The 18,405-nt window shown below is 32.7% G+C and overlaps 2 protein-coding genes across 2 annotated transcripts; one reads left to right on the top strand and one right to left on the bottom strand.

Annotated features, from left to right (window-relative positions):
• The first annotated feature begins 216 nt into the window (after positions 1–216).
• Positions 217–4,310, top strand: LOC145976567 (inositol-tetrakisphosphate 1-kinase). The gene is made up of 5 exons (XM_083107762.1): positions 217–785; positions 1,164–1,262; positions 1,324–1,465; positions 1,551–1,687; positions 1,757–4,310. The coding sequence occupies exons 1-5, from the start codon at positions 675–677 to the stop codon at positions 2,330–2,332; spliced, it is 1,065 nt and encodes a 354-aa protein (XP_082963888.1). The 5' UTR covers positions 217–674; the 3' UTR covers positions 2,333–4,310.
• Cue (Low-density lipoprotein receptor repeat domain-containing protein cueball) lies at positions 3,724–17,975 on the bottom strand. Its single transcript, XM_083107736.1, has 7 exons — positions 17,718–17,975; positions 13,241–13,453; positions 12,398–12,587; positions 9,947–10,570; positions 9,423–9,725; positions 8,366–8,642; positions 3,724–6,947 (listed from the first exon to the last, which is right to left on the bottom strand). The coding sequence occupies exons 1-7, from the start codon at positions 17,800–17,802 to the stop codon at positions 6,843–6,845; spliced, it is 1,797 nt and encodes a 598-aa protein (XP_082963862.1). The 5' UTR covers positions 17,803–17,975; the 3' UTR covers positions 3,724–6,842.
• Between the last annotated feature and the right edge of the window lie 430 nt (positions 17,976–18,405).

Here is an 18,405-nt window from a genome sequence, read left to right as displayed (position 1 = left end):
TGTACAAGAATATATTCCTTACGAAAGAGTATAATGTATTTTTGTACATATCGCACATAAATGATACACAGTTTGCTCCCGCAAAGGTTTCCACAATAAAATTCCTTATCTTCCGATTTTTAATGCGATTAATACTGAATTAGTCATCGTCAATTAATCATCGTCAGAACTCTCGAACTCTAATCTCTCGTTCAAAGAACGAATCAGTTCCAAGTATTTACCGGCGCGTATTTACTTTCCAATCACGCGCACGGCCGATAAAGAGTACACTTCCGGCGGCATGTTCAACGTGTGCGCTCTGCAAAGTAAACAATAGAATTAGTAACGTGCGAAACGAGCGACGAGAGGTGAGCGAGAGGACGAGGCTAGTTGAAGCTAATTCGACAGCTCCGAGGAATCCACCCGGAGGAGGCAGCCGCCTCTCGACAGTCGACTCTCGAAGGGGAATCGGAGGACGTGCGATCGACGGTTTCGCGCGAAACACGGCGTTTTCGAACGCGGCGAAACCTAACCGTGTTCCACGCTGCGCGAATATGAGATCGATTTACCGTGGATCGTTTAAATAGTGCCACGAGGGAGGTGGAGAGATCGCCGATTTTCTTCGCATCGAACGAGTGACGCGAGTCGCGATCGGACGGACCCGATCTGCCCGCGATTAACGAAGACGGGGCAAAATGTGCGACAAGTATGTCATCGGTTACTGGGTGCCCGAGAAAAAACGTCAGAAATTCAATTGGAACGATTTCGAGGATGTATGCGAGTCCGAGGGGTTTCAACTGAAGATGGTAAGCGATCGGCACTTTCCCTTCTGACGTGTCGAATTTTATTCGGAAGAAATCGGGAGGAATATGTTGCGTATGATATAGGTTATGTCTGGGTAGTAATACTAGTTTCTATTGTGATCTGAAAATATAGAGTGCAATATAAGGATATGTTCATATGCGTAAGAACAATTTGAGTTTTTATTATAATTAGAGAAAATTTTAACGCATTTGCATTTTTAACATCTGCAACATTATATCTTTTGTTCTCTGAGATTGCAAAGAGCAGAATATATTTTTTTCTTTTTCTAATATTCCAAAGATTGCATTATTTCTGCAAGCGAATCTACAGGAGCCAAAAAGTATTTGTAGTATCGATAAATCTGTTCACCTTTGTTTCAGATCGATGTGAGTTTAAGCCTTGAAAAGCAGGGACCATTACATGTTTTTCTACACAAACTAACAGACACACAATCGCATGCGGAAAGTGGTGATAAAAATGTATGAAAATATTCATCATCATGTTTATAGCATCACTGATTCTATAATGCATTTTTTACAGGCTGAAGATATTGTTTCACGGCTGCAAGAGTATATTGCTAAACATCCAGATTTGATTGTGATCGACCCTCTGGACAATATTAGAAACTTACGCAATCGATATGAATCTTATGAATTTATACAAGAAGGCATTCAGTTTAAAGGTTAAAAAACTTATTATCTATCGCATAACATTGATTACAAAATAATTGAGCCATATATTTTTATCATTAATTTATTCTTTTTCAGATATATTTACTCCTAACTTTGTAGAAATCAAAAGCAACAATGTTCACGAAATAGCATCGATGTTAAAAAAGCGCGGTATTAAATATCCATTTGTTTGTAAGCCGCTTATTGCGTACGGTTCGAGCGACGCGCACAAGGTATGTATCCTGTGTAAGATAAAATGAGAAAACTATAATTTGAGAAAATTACTTAGTATCTAATTTTAGATGATGATCATCTTTAACGAAAAGGATTTGAAAGACTGTCAATTACCTTGCGTTGCTCAGAACTTTATCAATCATAACGCCATTTTATATAAATTATTCGTTGTGGGCGATCGTTTCCACGTGGTTGAGCGTCCTAGCTTCAAAAACTTTTATCAAGAAGACTGTAATTCGTTAAGTACAATATTTTTTGATTCGCACGATATATCGAAAAGTGGGAGTAGATCTAAGTGGTCTATATTGTCTGAAGATGACATTCCTTTAACTGTAAAGCCAAATTATCAAATATTCGAAAAGATTGTGAAAAATATTCAAGAAATATTCCGGCTTGTCCTAGTTGGAATAGATGTTGTAATCGAAAATCATACTGGAAAGTATGCGATAATAGATGTCAATGTGTTTCCTGGTTACGACGGTTACCCGAATTTTTTTGAGCATTTAATAGATAGCATTAAAAAATTGTTGGTAGAACGAGGGTTTTGCAGACAAAATTCCAAAGGTTGTACATTGAAAAAGTGTCAAAGTGATGATCTAGATTCTGGTTTCGAAAGTGATGAAAAGAGAAAATCCACAAAATAAATATGTAATATGTGATAGATAATATATTAAGTTTAGGTGAAATTAAGCTGTTAGAATTAATTACGATGGTAGCATCAATATTTAGTATGCATTATTTCACATATGCGTCTACACATTTTTTAAAGAAATTTTTAAAGAAATGAAACATTCGACTTTCTTAATTTTTCCCAATTTAATCCTATTAAATCTAGTAATTTTGATATTAAATTTTGTTACGATGAATCCCATTTGGCACACTGCTTATTCGCGATATGAAGTATCGTGCGTTTATTCGCGAATTCGAATCTTATATTTTGTATTTTGTAATAAATTCCACAGTGTACAATATAATAATGCGACTCTCATGACTGCCAGGGAAGATATTTTGTACGATTTATGCGTCTACAATTTTGCATTTTCGCGACAATGTTATGTATGTCTGTGAACTGTTGAAGATATTAAATATACATAATTGAGAAAATGCGTGACATGAACGAATATAAGATTAATAAGAACAATTGGAGTAATTGCGACAATACGGGAAGATATTTTCAATATTTTCGAATGATTAAATGTCAATAATAATAATTAGATGTCATTTTTTATGTTTTTACACAATAAATAGCAATTTCGTCATTGGAAAACATTGCAACATTATTTTCATTGTGTTTATCGCAATTATACCGATTGATTCTAAACATCCAAAACATTGTAATAAATTCGGTGACTCTTGTAAAATATACATATGTTTTATTTGGTTATTGTATAATATAGAGTCTGATATTAACCAATTTACTTATTTATATGTATATATATTTTATATGAATAAATTGTACAGAAGTGGAAAGAAATTATGATAAATTTGCTGCAATCCAACGAAATAATCTTGCTAAAATGATATCGTATCTTGATCAAATAATGTGGGATAAGATATGTATATATATTTTTCTTTTTCTCTAGTTATCTATCTATTCAGTTCTCATAAATACGAATCTCCATAGTTTTCGCATCCTTCTCTTTTAGTCTTGAAAAATTGTAACAATTATTAAAAGAATATATTTCGACAAGAAATATATTAAACTGAAAGTATATAATTTAAAAGTATAATCTAAAAATATTGAAATTATTAGAATTTGCAGCAAAATTGGTTTGATTTATTTCTTGTCAAAGTATATTCTTTTGTCGATTTCTCGAATACTGAAAGATGCTATTTCCAACTTGTTTTTCTTGTGAATTAGCAGATGCCTTTATGAATTAGCAGATAAAAAAATTGAATACAGTACTTTTATCTGGAAAAAATATCCGCGCGCGCGCATAGTCTAATAATTATTCTAATAAATAACGTATTTTCTCGAAATTACAACTGAAATTTACTTATCCTAATAGTAAGATTGATATTAATAAATTAAGAATATAAGTAATAAGAGATAATTTATTTCCATTTTATTTCCATTATTATCTGTATACAATAGCAACCAGTGTCATAACCATTGTAAAGAGATGTAAAGTATGTAATGTTTTTAAAATTATATTTATAATTTTGAGGCATCGGATTATTTGCTTTTTAAGTACAATTCAATGTATTTAAAATTTAAGTACATACATTTTCAGATAAACACAGTAAATTCTCGAATTTCCATGTAAAAAAGATTCTACAAATTAAAAAAATTAGTAGATGTGAGCAAAGTTTATAATCCTGATTTACAATATCATACAAATAAGAATAGAAACGTATTACATATTGTACATCATTATGGTTTCATTTTTTTCAGGAATATAACCCTTTCACCATAAATCCACTATCCCATCTCTGGGGATGAGTGTGCGGGAGAGGGCTATCTTCCAAACGTAAAATCGGTACGTGTCGCATAACTCTCAGATATATATACATATATATATTTTTATATTTAAATATGTATATATTTATATTAATAATAGTCGGGCAAATGTGTCGCAAATCTTTCGTACAAAATTATATATTAGATTTAAAAAGCAAAAATGTCAATTTAAATAGCACATATCGTATACAGGAACAGAAAGTATCGTCATGTATATTGCAAATAATTTGTGTTATCACGACGACAGGAACATTATTCCGTATAAAGAATAACATAACTTCTATAAACAAACAATTAATAAACAACACATCGGTTTGTTGTTTTAAGACGTGATTAAAATTAAACAGTAAATTTTTTTTCTACATATAATGCTTTCCTATGTCTTAATTATATAATGAATAAAATCAACTTGATGACAATTCTTGGCGACAATCAATAATATTCTTGATATTAGTATTCTTAAAAAAAAAGACAACTTTGGTGTGCGCAAAAATTATACGCTTTAAGTAACTTTAATTGCGTTATGATCGATTTCCTCGGATATAGACACTTTAAAAATAAAACTTAGAATCATTTTCTTTACATATAAGAATAACAAAAATAAAATCGTTTTTAATGTTCAAGTACTCGTTCAAGTACTCTCACTATTTACCTCACATGTGTTTTTATATGCGCCCTATTATAATCGAATGCGATAAAAATTGAAGAATCTTTCATGAGCTTTTTTTGGATGGAATAAAAAATTGGAAGATAAAAGAAGAAGACTTGGCTTCGCGTTGCATATCGATGTACAAAGAACAAAATATTTCCAAATTAAGTAAATGGAGTATTGTTCTGTAATAAACGCTACAAATTTATTTTTAAACGATATTCTGAACGATAAAAACTTTGATCCTCACAAATAGATGAACCGAAATTACGCGCGGGCATTATTGGTTTTATTATATAAATACATTGGAAACTTCTTGCATAATATGCATAGATTTGCAGTGTAATATATCACTGGGAAATATTTCGGTATTTAACAGTGAGGATCATTCGTATCCATTGTATATAACTCTGTTTTCCCATTTTATCTATAGTATATATCTCATATTGTAGTATTTGTATACATATATTATGTACTTAGTTGCCTTGAGACATGCGATATAAATTTACACTATCATGAATGTAGTGATAACGACCCTCGAGTTAGATTAAAACTATTAATATCATGGTATGGATTCACATTGAAGATATTTCGATGCGTTCCAAAGCACGATTCAACTCGAGTTATATCTATCTATTGCACTCACTGTATGAAGAAAAAAGGTAGAACATGGTTACGAAAGTATGAACGAAATGAGAATTCGTTAATTGAAAACTAGAAGCGCGATCGTATTATCATGAATGTGCGCCAAGACTAAGAATGACGAGGGAATTATGTCATCCTGATGTAATGATTAAATCAATGATATAATTCCGTTACATAAACGTACTTGCGTCTAAAGCCCGATGACGAATGGTTCAGTCAGAAAATGACAACTACTTATATTTGTGACGCCACATCGCGATCTAAATTTTCTTCAGGAATGTACTCAATAGTACTTTGAGCAACGATTAGAATTACCGCTTAAGGCAACTTTTGCGCACCCCGTGACTGCGATAACTATACTTTTTCATTTTTTCTCTTCAATTTGTTTCAGCTCGATATTGGAAGTATAAGTAAAATGAATAAAATAAAATGTGAAAATATATAAAAAAAGTACTTTAGGAATCTTTTCATATTAGAGAGCTTGAATATATTGTTTGGCAGGTACTGACATATTATAGGGTTACATTCCAAAACGTATAAGAAGAAAATTTTACTCGATGGCCGATTCGAACCGATCGGAAAGGCTTAAAAGAATTTCGGAACTGCCAAATAAAATTTCCTCGGTTACTTATGTTTTGGAACGTAATTTGGAAAAAGATTCTTAGATATTGCGCGTTGTCTTTTGTTTGCTCGAATAAGACACAAGTATGTCTTTTGTTTTTTAAGCGAGTTATAATTTTATGAGAACTCTCTGCAAGTTTTTGTTAAAAATCTATATACATATATATTTTGTCACTCATAAATCTCATCATTTAAAATTTATTACTTAAAATCATTTGTTTTAACACTGTTTTAAAAAATTATTCGATTATATATGTTATATAGATTTTAATAATGGAGAAATTGTATCTAATATTATTATTAAATTTGTTATTATGGATATCTCCATAAATATATATTTCGCTTCTTTATCTGAAAATTCGGTGTTGCTTGTGTGCAGTCACGAGCGTTTGCGTTTGGCAGATTTGGTAAAACGTAAAACTAGTTCGCGTTTTGTATCTCCTAGAATAAGCATCTAACAAGATCAATAATGAATTTAATGACTATTAAGCGAGAAAATGATTCTAAAACACAGCCCTAGCATATATGACGTACTAAGAAATAGGACTTTCTAAAAAGACCTTTGGCTTCATTTTTCAAGATAAAGCAAAATCAATTGCTAACATAGCGCGTATCCCGTAAACACGGATGTTTCCAAACTTAACAACAATACTAAAATTCACCGCCGCAATATGTACAGACATGGAACAACCCCGAGAATACGATATCTCCGGCGCGGCGCAGAGTTCGTGTAGAATTTTCGCCATTTCATACGACGAGACGAGATGAGTAGTCTGTGCTAGCACGAATTATTCTCCATATTATCCAACAAGGAATTCTTCTCTTCTTTTTTGGTACTATTGCTTCTTGGCACCCCGGTTCGTAATTTCGGTTCAAAACACGGCTGCAAAAGAGAACGAAATTGTTCTATTATCTATTTTATAACTGTCGGATTTTTTGTTTTGTAAAATTGACGAAATAATTGTTGCGCTTCTATCTGAAATTAAACGAATTTAAAAATATTCCAATGTTGAAATGCTTTCTTGCCAAATTCGAATTGTCAAATCATAAAAATATTTATAATATAAAACATATTTATTCTCAGAGCACTACAGCTGTCTTTGTAGGAAGTCTTATTCTTAATAATCGTCTAGTTTGTCTTTCATTAACAAATATATGTATCGGGCCTTTGATTTATACGCAAAAACAAAAATGTAGTTGACATTATCGCATATAATAAATCGTCACGGATCTCATTTAATTAACTGCTAAAAGAAAATGTAATAAACAAACAGATTAATCAGATCAATTTTAATTCGATTGTTGACATTGCACACGCAATTGAAATCTGTGCGTGAACATATTTATAACGCTTACTATAAAACTTATTTATAAAACTGTCGAAGATAAGATGGCCTAACTTTGGCCCTCTTTTTATTTAGATAACAGAATGATTAATACTGACTTTTCCCAGGAAATATAAATTTAGAGATATCTGTATGTAAATATATTTATAAAATTGAATAAAATGATAGAGTGAAACTATAAAAACAATTTGATATTCTCTCTAATTATATGCAAGATGCTGGCAGTCACATATTTACGATGTAAAAATACTTGCGATTGGCGCGAAAAAATGCATAAAACTGATAAAATTGATTAAAAAATGATTATATAAAATCAAATACAAAAACAATAGTCTAATGAAAGATTTATGTTTAAAAGAATAATTTCTGGTGCTATTTATTTTTTAAATTAACTATACTTTTCATATAAAATATTGAAAGAAATTGTTTAAATAACTAATAAATAATTAAAACATATTAATTACAATATAATACTAATGCAATACTCTGTAATCGAGAACAATCATTTAAAAAACGCTCTTTTAATGACATAAATGCCAATACTGCGTTTCTTTTTTTCTTTAAAAATAAAACATTTATACATATAAATTAATTTTAATGTCTTCTACGAATACTAAAAATATAAAAGATTTCAAGTGAATAACTTCAAGTGAAAGCAATAATAATAAATATTTAATTATTTAAATCCGGAGTTAATATATGATTTAAATCATGCGATCGCATGTTTTGCAATTGGAGCAAAAAATTTCTTTCAGTAAATCATTGTATATATATATGATTATAAGAGTATGAGAGATGTGATTGTGAAGAGATGGTTTTGTGTTCAAGGCAAAGTTCGTGCGCGATGTGTGAAAATGATGCGAGATTCGGCTTAAGTTTCTTTAGTGTCAGCGAAGTTGACACGACAATCTGTTATCGTCTTTGAATGGCGTTATTTAGATGACATTTCACTCACAGTTTCGCAGATATTCATATTGCAGCAATTTTCGATAGTAATTTCACACTGATTATCCGGTATTTCTGGTCGAGATGTGAGCGGCATCACGCCTTTGCTGACCACATAATGCCTTTTAATACGCGGTCGTCTTTGTAATTTATTCACATAGTAACCGAGTCCGGCGATCACTATAAGAAGTATAGTAGTAAGGGCTGCAAATATCGGTAGCAAAGTGCTGCTTTGGAAATCGTCGTTAAACGTAATTCTCTCGGCCGTTTGATTCGAGTCCATACACCTGTTTATACAAGATAACATTGATATTTGCACATATTACATATATATATATATATATACAGTGTGAGTTTTATTGCTTGTGTCAATCTTTTTATCATGCGGGAGATTACCGACTGCATAATAAATTGATCGGTACATAAATGTCAATTATTTGGATCGATCGTATCGAAGATCCGAGTATAATGTGTATAATAATAATAATAATAATACTAAATAGGTAGCTTTAATAATAATAATAGTAATAAATTCATACTACATAATTTCAGCTTTTAATTTGCTTTAATTGTACACATTATATTCGGGTCTTCGATACGGTCGATCCAAATAATTGACATTTATGTATCGATTAATTTATTATGCAGTCGGTAATCTCCCGCATGATAAAAAGATTGACACAAGCAATAAAACTCACCCTGTATATATATATATATATATATATATATATATATATATATTTTTTTTTTTTTTTTTTTTTTTTTAATTATATATGTACTCACAATTTTTGTGAGCAATAATATAATTTCTTAGTAAAAATTTCTTAATATTTTCTTGTTATTTTTAAGATATAATTGTGTATAAAATTTTTGTGTATAATTGTGTATAAATATTCTGTTTCGCGAATTATTTTTATTTAGTTGGATAATTTTATATTAAATATTATTAAATATCGAAAATATAATATTAAATATTATTAAATATCGAAAATATCACGCATGGAATTAACAATTATCAATTGATTATAATATACGAAATTTTGTTTTTTAACGAAACATTTCTATACCTGCACATCACGTTAGATTCGTTGCGATTGCTCGTGCAATAGATTGCGCATGTCTCCGCGATGTTATTCGGCTTTTCGCATCGAGATCCTTTGGAATATTTACAGCTACAGAACGGCCTTCCATTTTGGACGGAGCACTTGCCATCAAATAGGCAGTAATCGTCGCAAACATCCTTCTCGCATCGGGTGCCGCTAAACGTGTCTGTACATTCGCACTCAGGACGTCCGCGATGATTTATAATGCATTTACCACGAAGGCAGTAATTGTAGCAAATCGAAATTTCACAAAAGGGTCCAATGAATCTGCAAGGATTATGCGATTTTTCGAATTGTTAGCAACAATACTACTGTGGAAATATCTAATTGTTTTAATCAATCTTAAAGTATATGCTATAGGGTTTCTACCTTTATTTTAATATAAAAGTTTATTATAATATAAAAAGTACATCTTTAATTTATATATGATAACATATTTATTCTAATAACTTAATGCTGTATTAAATCTACTTGCTACTGTCACTTACCCTGGTTTGCAATGGCACGTTTTGTCTGTTTTATTCAAATGGCCATCGTTTAGGCAGTATCTGGAGCTCTCGGTGGTCAAATCCGATTCCTCCGTGCTGGTAGTTAAATTATTGAATGTCTCGTTTAACGGTTGTGGAACAGGTCTTGACAAATTCGCCCTCTTCTTCTCCATCATCGATGCAATAGTCGCGCAATCGATCTTGCCGACGTTGTCGCGCGTAACGATACCGATCGGATCGGCATTATACCTTGAATCGTACGATTTAAACTTGGTCGGATAATCACCGGCTTTGATATTTTTCGGCATGGTCCAGATCGCCCTGTGCACCCAATCGGACCAGTATATTGACTCGCTGTCCACCGCCAAATAAGCCGGTTGCTGATGCTTGTTGTTGACCAGCACTTCCCGCTCGCTGCCGTCCAAGTTGCTGCGCTCGATTTTGAAACGAATTCCTTCAACGTCATCGATCCAATATAACTTCCGCTCCGCGTGGTCGATTGCCACCGCCAGAGGCTCGTATAACACGTGAGGTCCCTTGAAGATGATTGTCCGATTGCTCCCGTCGAGATTAGAATACTCGATACTGGGATTCGTTCTATTACTATTCGTCCAGTATATGCGCCTAGAGAAAATCATCGGACTTGCGATTATTATCGATCTTTTATTTTTTTTTTCGAGATAAGCTCGGTGTTGGAACGATTTGAAGCAAAGGGCACAGCAAATATATATTTCGAATATATGTATGTATGTATATTAATAATTTATAAATTAATTTATCTATTTCAACATACACATGCGTGTGTGCACGCATTCTTGAGAATATCTAAAAAATTTGCACTTTTGAAAAATTATTTCTAAACAAAATTTTTACTATTGCAATTATTTTTTAGAAATATTTGTTTAGAAACGTTTTCTTTTTTTATATATTTTTATGTATGATATATAAAACATTAAAACTTAGAGGAAATATCTTCTTACACAAAAAATTGCATTCATAATGCAAAATAGTAAGTAATCGAAATATTCGAATGATATCTCATCTTACGCCTTTTTAGGCTCATTTTCAGCTGTGTTTTTATTTTTTTTAACTTCAGCATTCGCTGACAATGCACAATGAATTTACTGGGAATTGCTACGAAAGCTATCTATATGATATCCTTTTATATGCACTTTGCTTCTTTTCGTTTCTTTTATTGCTTTATTTGTGATATGTTTATGTGATATATTATTAAATTGACTTTAAAAAATCAGACATGAGATTCCAAATATGGCAAAATTAATAGAAAATCAATGACGTATATTATAGAAATGTTTTAATTATAATTTATGATTTTTATTCCCTGGTAGAAATTGCCATAACACTTGTCAATGCCATGTAAGTTTGCCACGTTACAACCTTATTTTCAAAAACTGAAAAGATCCACATCCGGGCCATGCTCTACGCCTGGCGTAAGATTACTATAAAATTAAACGAGTGTAAATCTGAATTTGACTGAGCTTCTGATGCGGTCTATACTTGCGCCACATCAGGTGCCGTTGAGATTTACATTGTTACAAACTATTGAAATGAAAATCATTTCAACTATTGATATGAAAATCAGTAGAGTTTAATAACCCACGCAGCATATTATACTAAAAGGTAACAAAAAGATGTCCTTTTTAAGTTATTTTTTCGATGAAACGAAAAGATATCTGTAAATACATCTTTTCGCTTTGTTGAAAAAGATAACATAAAAAGACACAATAGTATGTAGGCACGTGTTCGTTTCTTCGCTTGCGCTATCAGACTTAACAGAACTAGTATTAAATTTTTTATTATGAAATGTACATAAAGGCCTTTACTAACACACATATACACACACACATACAAATCTAAAATATATTTTTTTCTTTTTACGAACAGTAGTATCAGAAAAAAAAACGTACTCATACGGCACACAATCAGAGATTCACATACATGTGCTGCGCAGAATGCTCTGCGTTTTTAGTCGTATTTTTTTTTCGTTTCGATTTAACGATATCATTAAAAGATGTCTTTAACAAAATATGTTCAGTTTTAGCAATATTTTTAGACGACTTGGTGTGAGAAATTTTTCATCAATAGTCAAATAGTTCAGTAGTTTTTGTAGAGCAGTGTTACGCATATATACCGGTAATTCCATAACTGCACCATAATAATACCTTACTGGGGCCATGCTAATGCCATGTCAACACCACACAAAATCCATTTCAAAGTTGTGGTGTCAACGAGCAAAACATGACGATTCGCGGATGGCGTTTACCAGCGTGTCATACCAGCTCCTTAAGTGGCAGCATGCTAGCCAGTGTCATACAAGCGCTCGAAAATTTCTACCAGGGTTTTAATGCTTTTAATTTAGCATTTTTAGATTGTACAAATGCAATGAGAAAAGAAATCTCCATAAAGTATAAATAATCATAAATTACGCACCTATTACACACGTCGAGAGCGATGCTACTTGGTCTGTCCGAAGTAAAATTGTGCAAAATGACAGGATTACTCGGTTTGCCGTCTAACGGCACGTGCATCTTCACAATGATCTCCTTCCCATTGTCGCTCCAGAATAAAGTGCGCGTCGAAAGGTCGAAAACCATCCCCATGATGTGCATTTTATTCTCTTCTATATTCGCAATTTATTTATACACAATTTATGTTATGTCGTAATACATTTCATGGTAAATGTTTATCTCGATTTCATTTTTCGCGAGAGATTTCCAAAGAAAAAAATATGCATAAAAAATTTTTATTGCAGTATATCTACAATTTGTATTTTCGCAATAACATTTTAAAAAAAGATTATGTTCTTTTCGACAATGAGGAAATATGTCCAAGGAATTGCGATATTTGCGTAAACAATTGTTGATAATAATGTGTGAAGAAAATCACGCGAAGAATTTTTTCGACCTACGAGCTAAGTATGTCAGTGATAATTCATCAACAAAACCGATTTATAGTTGAATTATCTTTATGAAATCCGTTACAAGGGAGTTTTGTTTGTTTCTCATGCATTCTATAAGATCATTGCTTATCAAGCAAAAGTCCTTCATTGGCATTCATTTAGATATAAGAATCGCATTCGAATGTTCGTATTTTTCTTTGATATCATAATTTTATGTATATTTTCTTCTATCTCTTATTTTTATTTCTGTTTTATCTGTATTCCAATTTTGAATCTTTTTTTTGTAATTTATCGGTAAAGAGAGAAGATTAATCAATGTTTATAATTTCTAAAATATTTGCGAATCAATTTACACGTTATCTCTCTATACTTACTCTTGAGCAAGGGAGTAGAACTGAAATTCTTCTGCGTGAGGTCGTTACTAAATATGGACACGTTGTTTTGTATGTCGGACAAATACATCGTTCGAGTAGTATCGTCATATGTTACTCCGGCCAGGGCGACGGCTTCTGCGATGTTAGCTTGACCCGTGAGCGTACCGTTCCGCGCGAAAAAGTCGATTTCGCTGCCGATCACCACGGCCAAGTCTGCAAAAAGAAGAGAATGGTCAGAGAACCGTTAAAGAACAATTTAGAATCTGGTTTTAGTTGACCGTTTTAAATACCAAAAAATTAGTAATGCTATCTGAAAATATTTAGTGTAACGCGAAATATTCTGTGTTAATAAATAATTGTACGATAATTAAATTTTTATAAATTAAAAAGAAAATAATTATAATTTTTTTAGTATTACACAGTTTTAAGCTTTCACGAATACGTGCAGAGGAAGATCGTACCCTAATCTATAAAATCGTTTCTTTATCGATTAGTTGGAAAACAATATAATTCGTTACAAAATCACATAGCTAGCTCGCAACACTCGAGATTATCAATGATATTTATCAAAAAGACAAACTATCTTTAATTCTTGGCAATGAAATTTTTGCGCCGTCTCTAGAGGAGCTACGGTTGCACGTCGCGTCACTTGAGAATTCGTGATGTTTTCCGCGATATTTACGCTTTGATCTATTTATTGTAAATCGATATGTTCCATTATTTTCACAATTAAAATTATGTTTTAATATGATGTATTCTTTCAATCTTTATGATTAAATTTTCAGGCAGTTTAATAACACGGAATGAAATTTATGTCTTGCAGAAGAGAATTAAGTTTTAACATATTTTCGCTTTTATTTAGTATTGTATACTGGATATGAGGATACATACTGTTTTAACTAGAGTATGTTAATATATTCGTAGACTAGAAAATGAAAAATTCTACAAATAGATTCTTAATGAAATAAAAAGAGATAAACTGAACTGAACAAAATATGCATAATTACAATCGATAGTAATGATTAGATAGTAATAATTAGAATTAATGAGTAAGATAAACGACGCGTGAAATTACTTTGTTGTATTTATGTAAGCGCGCTGTGCGATAAAGTATCTTAGCTGTAAATTTTTGCTTAGTCAAAATATATTTTCTGCGTTACGAAGCACATTTACGGTCTGCCGATCTTTGAGCGTGAGCTATAATCCAAGAAATACTGTGATTGCGATGAATCGACGTACGCGCGAGCATCGCGGGGATTTCTGATGGAGGAAATATTTTAATTATGCCGCTTGTATATATCAGAATACAAGATTATCGCGTCAATATAATTCAATGCGATCGATTATCCAATTAGATTTATTTTATTCATTTTTTAACAGCAGCGTTATCTAATTCTTTTTTCTTTTACCATGATTGCTCGCAAGCAGATACACAAGAAAATAGCAGGATCATATTGCGATCAGTTATCGTGAAACGTTCTAGCAATCTATCACAGTGTTGAATAATTTATTTATCAAGTCGCAACTGTGATAAAATGTATGTTTGAATAGCTGACGTCAAAACATGTTATGTGCAATATTGCATTTTATTAACATTAGGCAGGTGTTATTTTTTCATGTTTCTTGAAATAAAAAAAAGGTATATTTTTTGCAATTTTTTGCAAAAAAATTCAATATATTTTAAGTTTATAAATAATGTCATATATGAGTTTCGTTCTATGTGAGATTAATATACATATATATATAATTAAAATTAAGTAATGATTAGACAGATATTTTTACGATGATTTTTTATGTATTATGCGTAACGAACATCATAAAAATCGGTCAAGCCTTAATGCAAATCAATTTGTTCAACATCTGTATTATTTATTCGATCAGATGACACGTGATATTATTAAGAGAGTTGCACCAATGCATCTCTTTCCAGCATAAAAATATCTTCTATTATTCTTATCTGAATTATATCTTTATATATTATCTGAATTATATCTTTATATCACTTGTTCCGCTAAGTGGAATATGATAACGCACTGAAAATTGTGATAAAATATTATTAGCAAAACTTAGAGATTATATAGTACATCTTTTTATGTTTACAACAAAATCGAAAAAAAATTTCGTCACAAGATAATGATTTAAATATCGTCGTGATAAGTAACCATCAGTCGACCTTTTCAAAACTTCTACGATATAAAACTGTTTACGCGACGCACACTTTAACTGAAAACGATACTTTTTTTGTGAGCAACATATTTACGCAAGAAAAAAAGAAATACTATCTTCTCGAACAAAATAAACGCAAGAAAGGTGCGAAGACAAATTTGTGAAAATTGAGTTCGCGCTATCTTATTCACACGTTGCGATTTTTCATGCGATCGTTCACGTGATTCGCAGGGTGTTTCGCCCCAAGTATCTTAAAGAATATGAAGATACGGAAAAACAAGTTATTTGGTTCAAAAGGGGATATAAGATGCTGTTATTGATTTGACTTTGAATAATCATTTGATAGTCACGTGAAAGTTATTTTCAATTTCATAAATGGAATCCCCTATTTTTCATTATATATATTCTTGTAATTTATTTCGAGAGATTTCCAAAACAATTAAATTATTTTTCATTAAGTACTTTCCGAATTATGAGGCTTAAAATAATTTTTTAATTTTATATAAACTATAAAATATTTCGTAAAAAAATATTTGCAATTAACAGTTACACATTTAAAAAAAAAACAATTATGTGTTTTCTTTACACCAATTGATTTCTCTTATCTTATATTTTGTACATAAAAATATTGAGATAAGATCAATGAAAAATGAGTATTTTACGAGATAAGTTACAATATGTAATGAAAAATAAAAGGTTCCGGTTAAGAAATTGAAAGTAATCTTCACGTGACTATCAAATGATTATTCAAGGTCAAACCAATAATACTATCTTATGGCTCCCTTCGAACAATTTTTGTCTGAAACTTTTCCATATCTATTTTGAAATATTTGCCTAGGGCGATTAAAATAAAATATCATAAATAAAAGCTTGATCATTGCGATGCGAAGAATTTCAGTTTTTATTTCTTTTCAAAGTTCTTTCAAAGGTTTCGACAATCTTTTCATGTACTTTTACACATGTATAGTTTTGTAATATTGATATTGCTATTATAATATTATGCATGCGGCACATTTAGAAATTGTATAGTGACTAAAATACACATTTTGTGATGTAGATTTTTTTTTGGTACTTCTAATTAAATCAGTCATACGTTCAAGTTACGAGATGTTTATGTGTTATACTTATAACTCTTTGCTGAATAATTCAAACTGTCGCATAAATAATTTGAATTTCTAGTATTGATTTGCATCAGGCAAATATAAGTATTTGCATGTGTAATGTAAATCAATATTATAAAAAATTTTAAGATTATTCAACAAATTGCGCCGATAGAGAAACAGTTCTTTCCCCGATTATACATATATTCGTTATCGCGTTCTACATATCATATTTTGATCTTTGACTACTGGCTTTCCCAAAGCGTAGTAATTAACGTCAACATCTCGATTGCATATTGTGCATCGATTACATATCCTCGATTAAGATGCATAATAATCAAGACGGAAACCAACTACTGACTGCGCATTTTTAAGCGTCCCAATTGATTTCTTGATTACATACGCTCTCTTTCTCTATCTATCTCTTTTTTATCTATCTCTTTTTATATGCGTTGTGTAAGGGAATTGACTCGAGGTATCAACAGGAACTGACTCAAAGTGTCAATAGTATCGTACTTTTTTCGTCACAAACGATAAGGTCATGTAATTTCGCTTATGCACGCACCGCGGAACGCACGCATGTTGCGATTTTTGTCACCGCGCGACCTTAGACGTGACCGCCACATAATAGCCTCTAGATGCAAATTTTTAAGATCTCCGGCATCATCGGGGAACGTGCACGTTTCTCCAATGGATTTCGCGAATACCGCGACCCGCCTGTTCTCATTTCCCATTGAAGTATGCGTGTGATACGTGTGTGCGATGCGTACGCGCGCGCGATCGTCACCCTTGATAGCTGACATTCGTTACATAAATTCAGGTGTGCGAGCGGGCGAGGGCGATAAATCTTGACGGACGGACCATCGGTGACGTTTGATGACGCCGTGAGACGCCGTTCGCCGTGACGTTTCATTCAGTTTTCGTACGTGATGAGATGCGCGCGAAAAAAAACTGCAAGCGCAAAGAGTGGCGTACGTGACGGGCAGCCGTGGGTGAATGGAGTCGGCGCTCGTGCACCAACACGCGCTTACGCGGCACATGGACAGGCACACGGACACGGACGGCCACCGGTGTGTCTATGTGTCGCGATGCCTGACCCCGTGCGCGACCCTCCGGCACAATCGGCCGCTCACCGGCGGTCATTAAGAATGACCGAATTTAGCAAACGCTATTCCACACGTGTCTGTCATATATCTCTCTCATAAACTTACCCCAGGACCTGGCGTACGCCGTGACCACGAGGGTGCATGATAAGAGAATGCCTGGCAGGAGGTATCGCGTTTCAGTGGAGATCATGACTGACGATCATCTGACATCCGCGCGGGCAAATCAAAGCTGAAACGGGAGAACGAGCAGGCGACACGGCGGGATAGATCAAGGGACGAATCTCTCTCTCTTTCTCTTTCCCACGGGCGGACGCGCGCCGAAAACACGTCCTATCACCGTGATGGCCGTACGCGAACTGAGAGGTCTTGTAGTCTCGCGCGCTTCCGCGCCGCGCGCCACCTCCCGCCCCCCTCGCTCCCCGCCCGCTACACCGCGCCGAAGCGCCGTGGGCGCTTAGTGGGCGACATTTAATCTCAAAGAGCAGTGTCTCATTTCGGATTTATTCTCTCTCTCTCTCTCTCTCTCTCTCTCTCTCAATCTCACTTTCTCGTCTTTTTTAATTTTTTTTAAAATAACAACCCGCGATTCTATTCTGATTACATAATTCTTGAAGCAAATCGATCGACTTGATTGAACTTACGTATGAAAAGTATGGATTTATTTGAGATTTTTTTGTATTTGCGAGAAAATTTTTCAATAAATTGTGATTTTAATCTTTAAGCGAATTTATTCCAAAACATGTTAATTCTTTCTCTTTGCTTCTTTTAAATAATTAATTGATTTTCAACTAAT

Source organism: Camponotus vicinus, unplaced genomic scaffold, assembly GCF_025532165.1.
Source record: "Camponotus vicinus isolate PSW18456_S1 unplaced genomic scaffold, iyCamVici1.0 SCAF_9, whole genome shotgun sequence".
Lineage (NCBI taxonomy): Eukaryota > Metazoa > Arthropoda > Insecta > Hymenoptera > Formicidae > Camponotus > Camponotus vicinus.
Note: the sequence above shows the minus strand (reverse complement) of the source record. Positions and strands in the feature narration are given on the sequence as shown.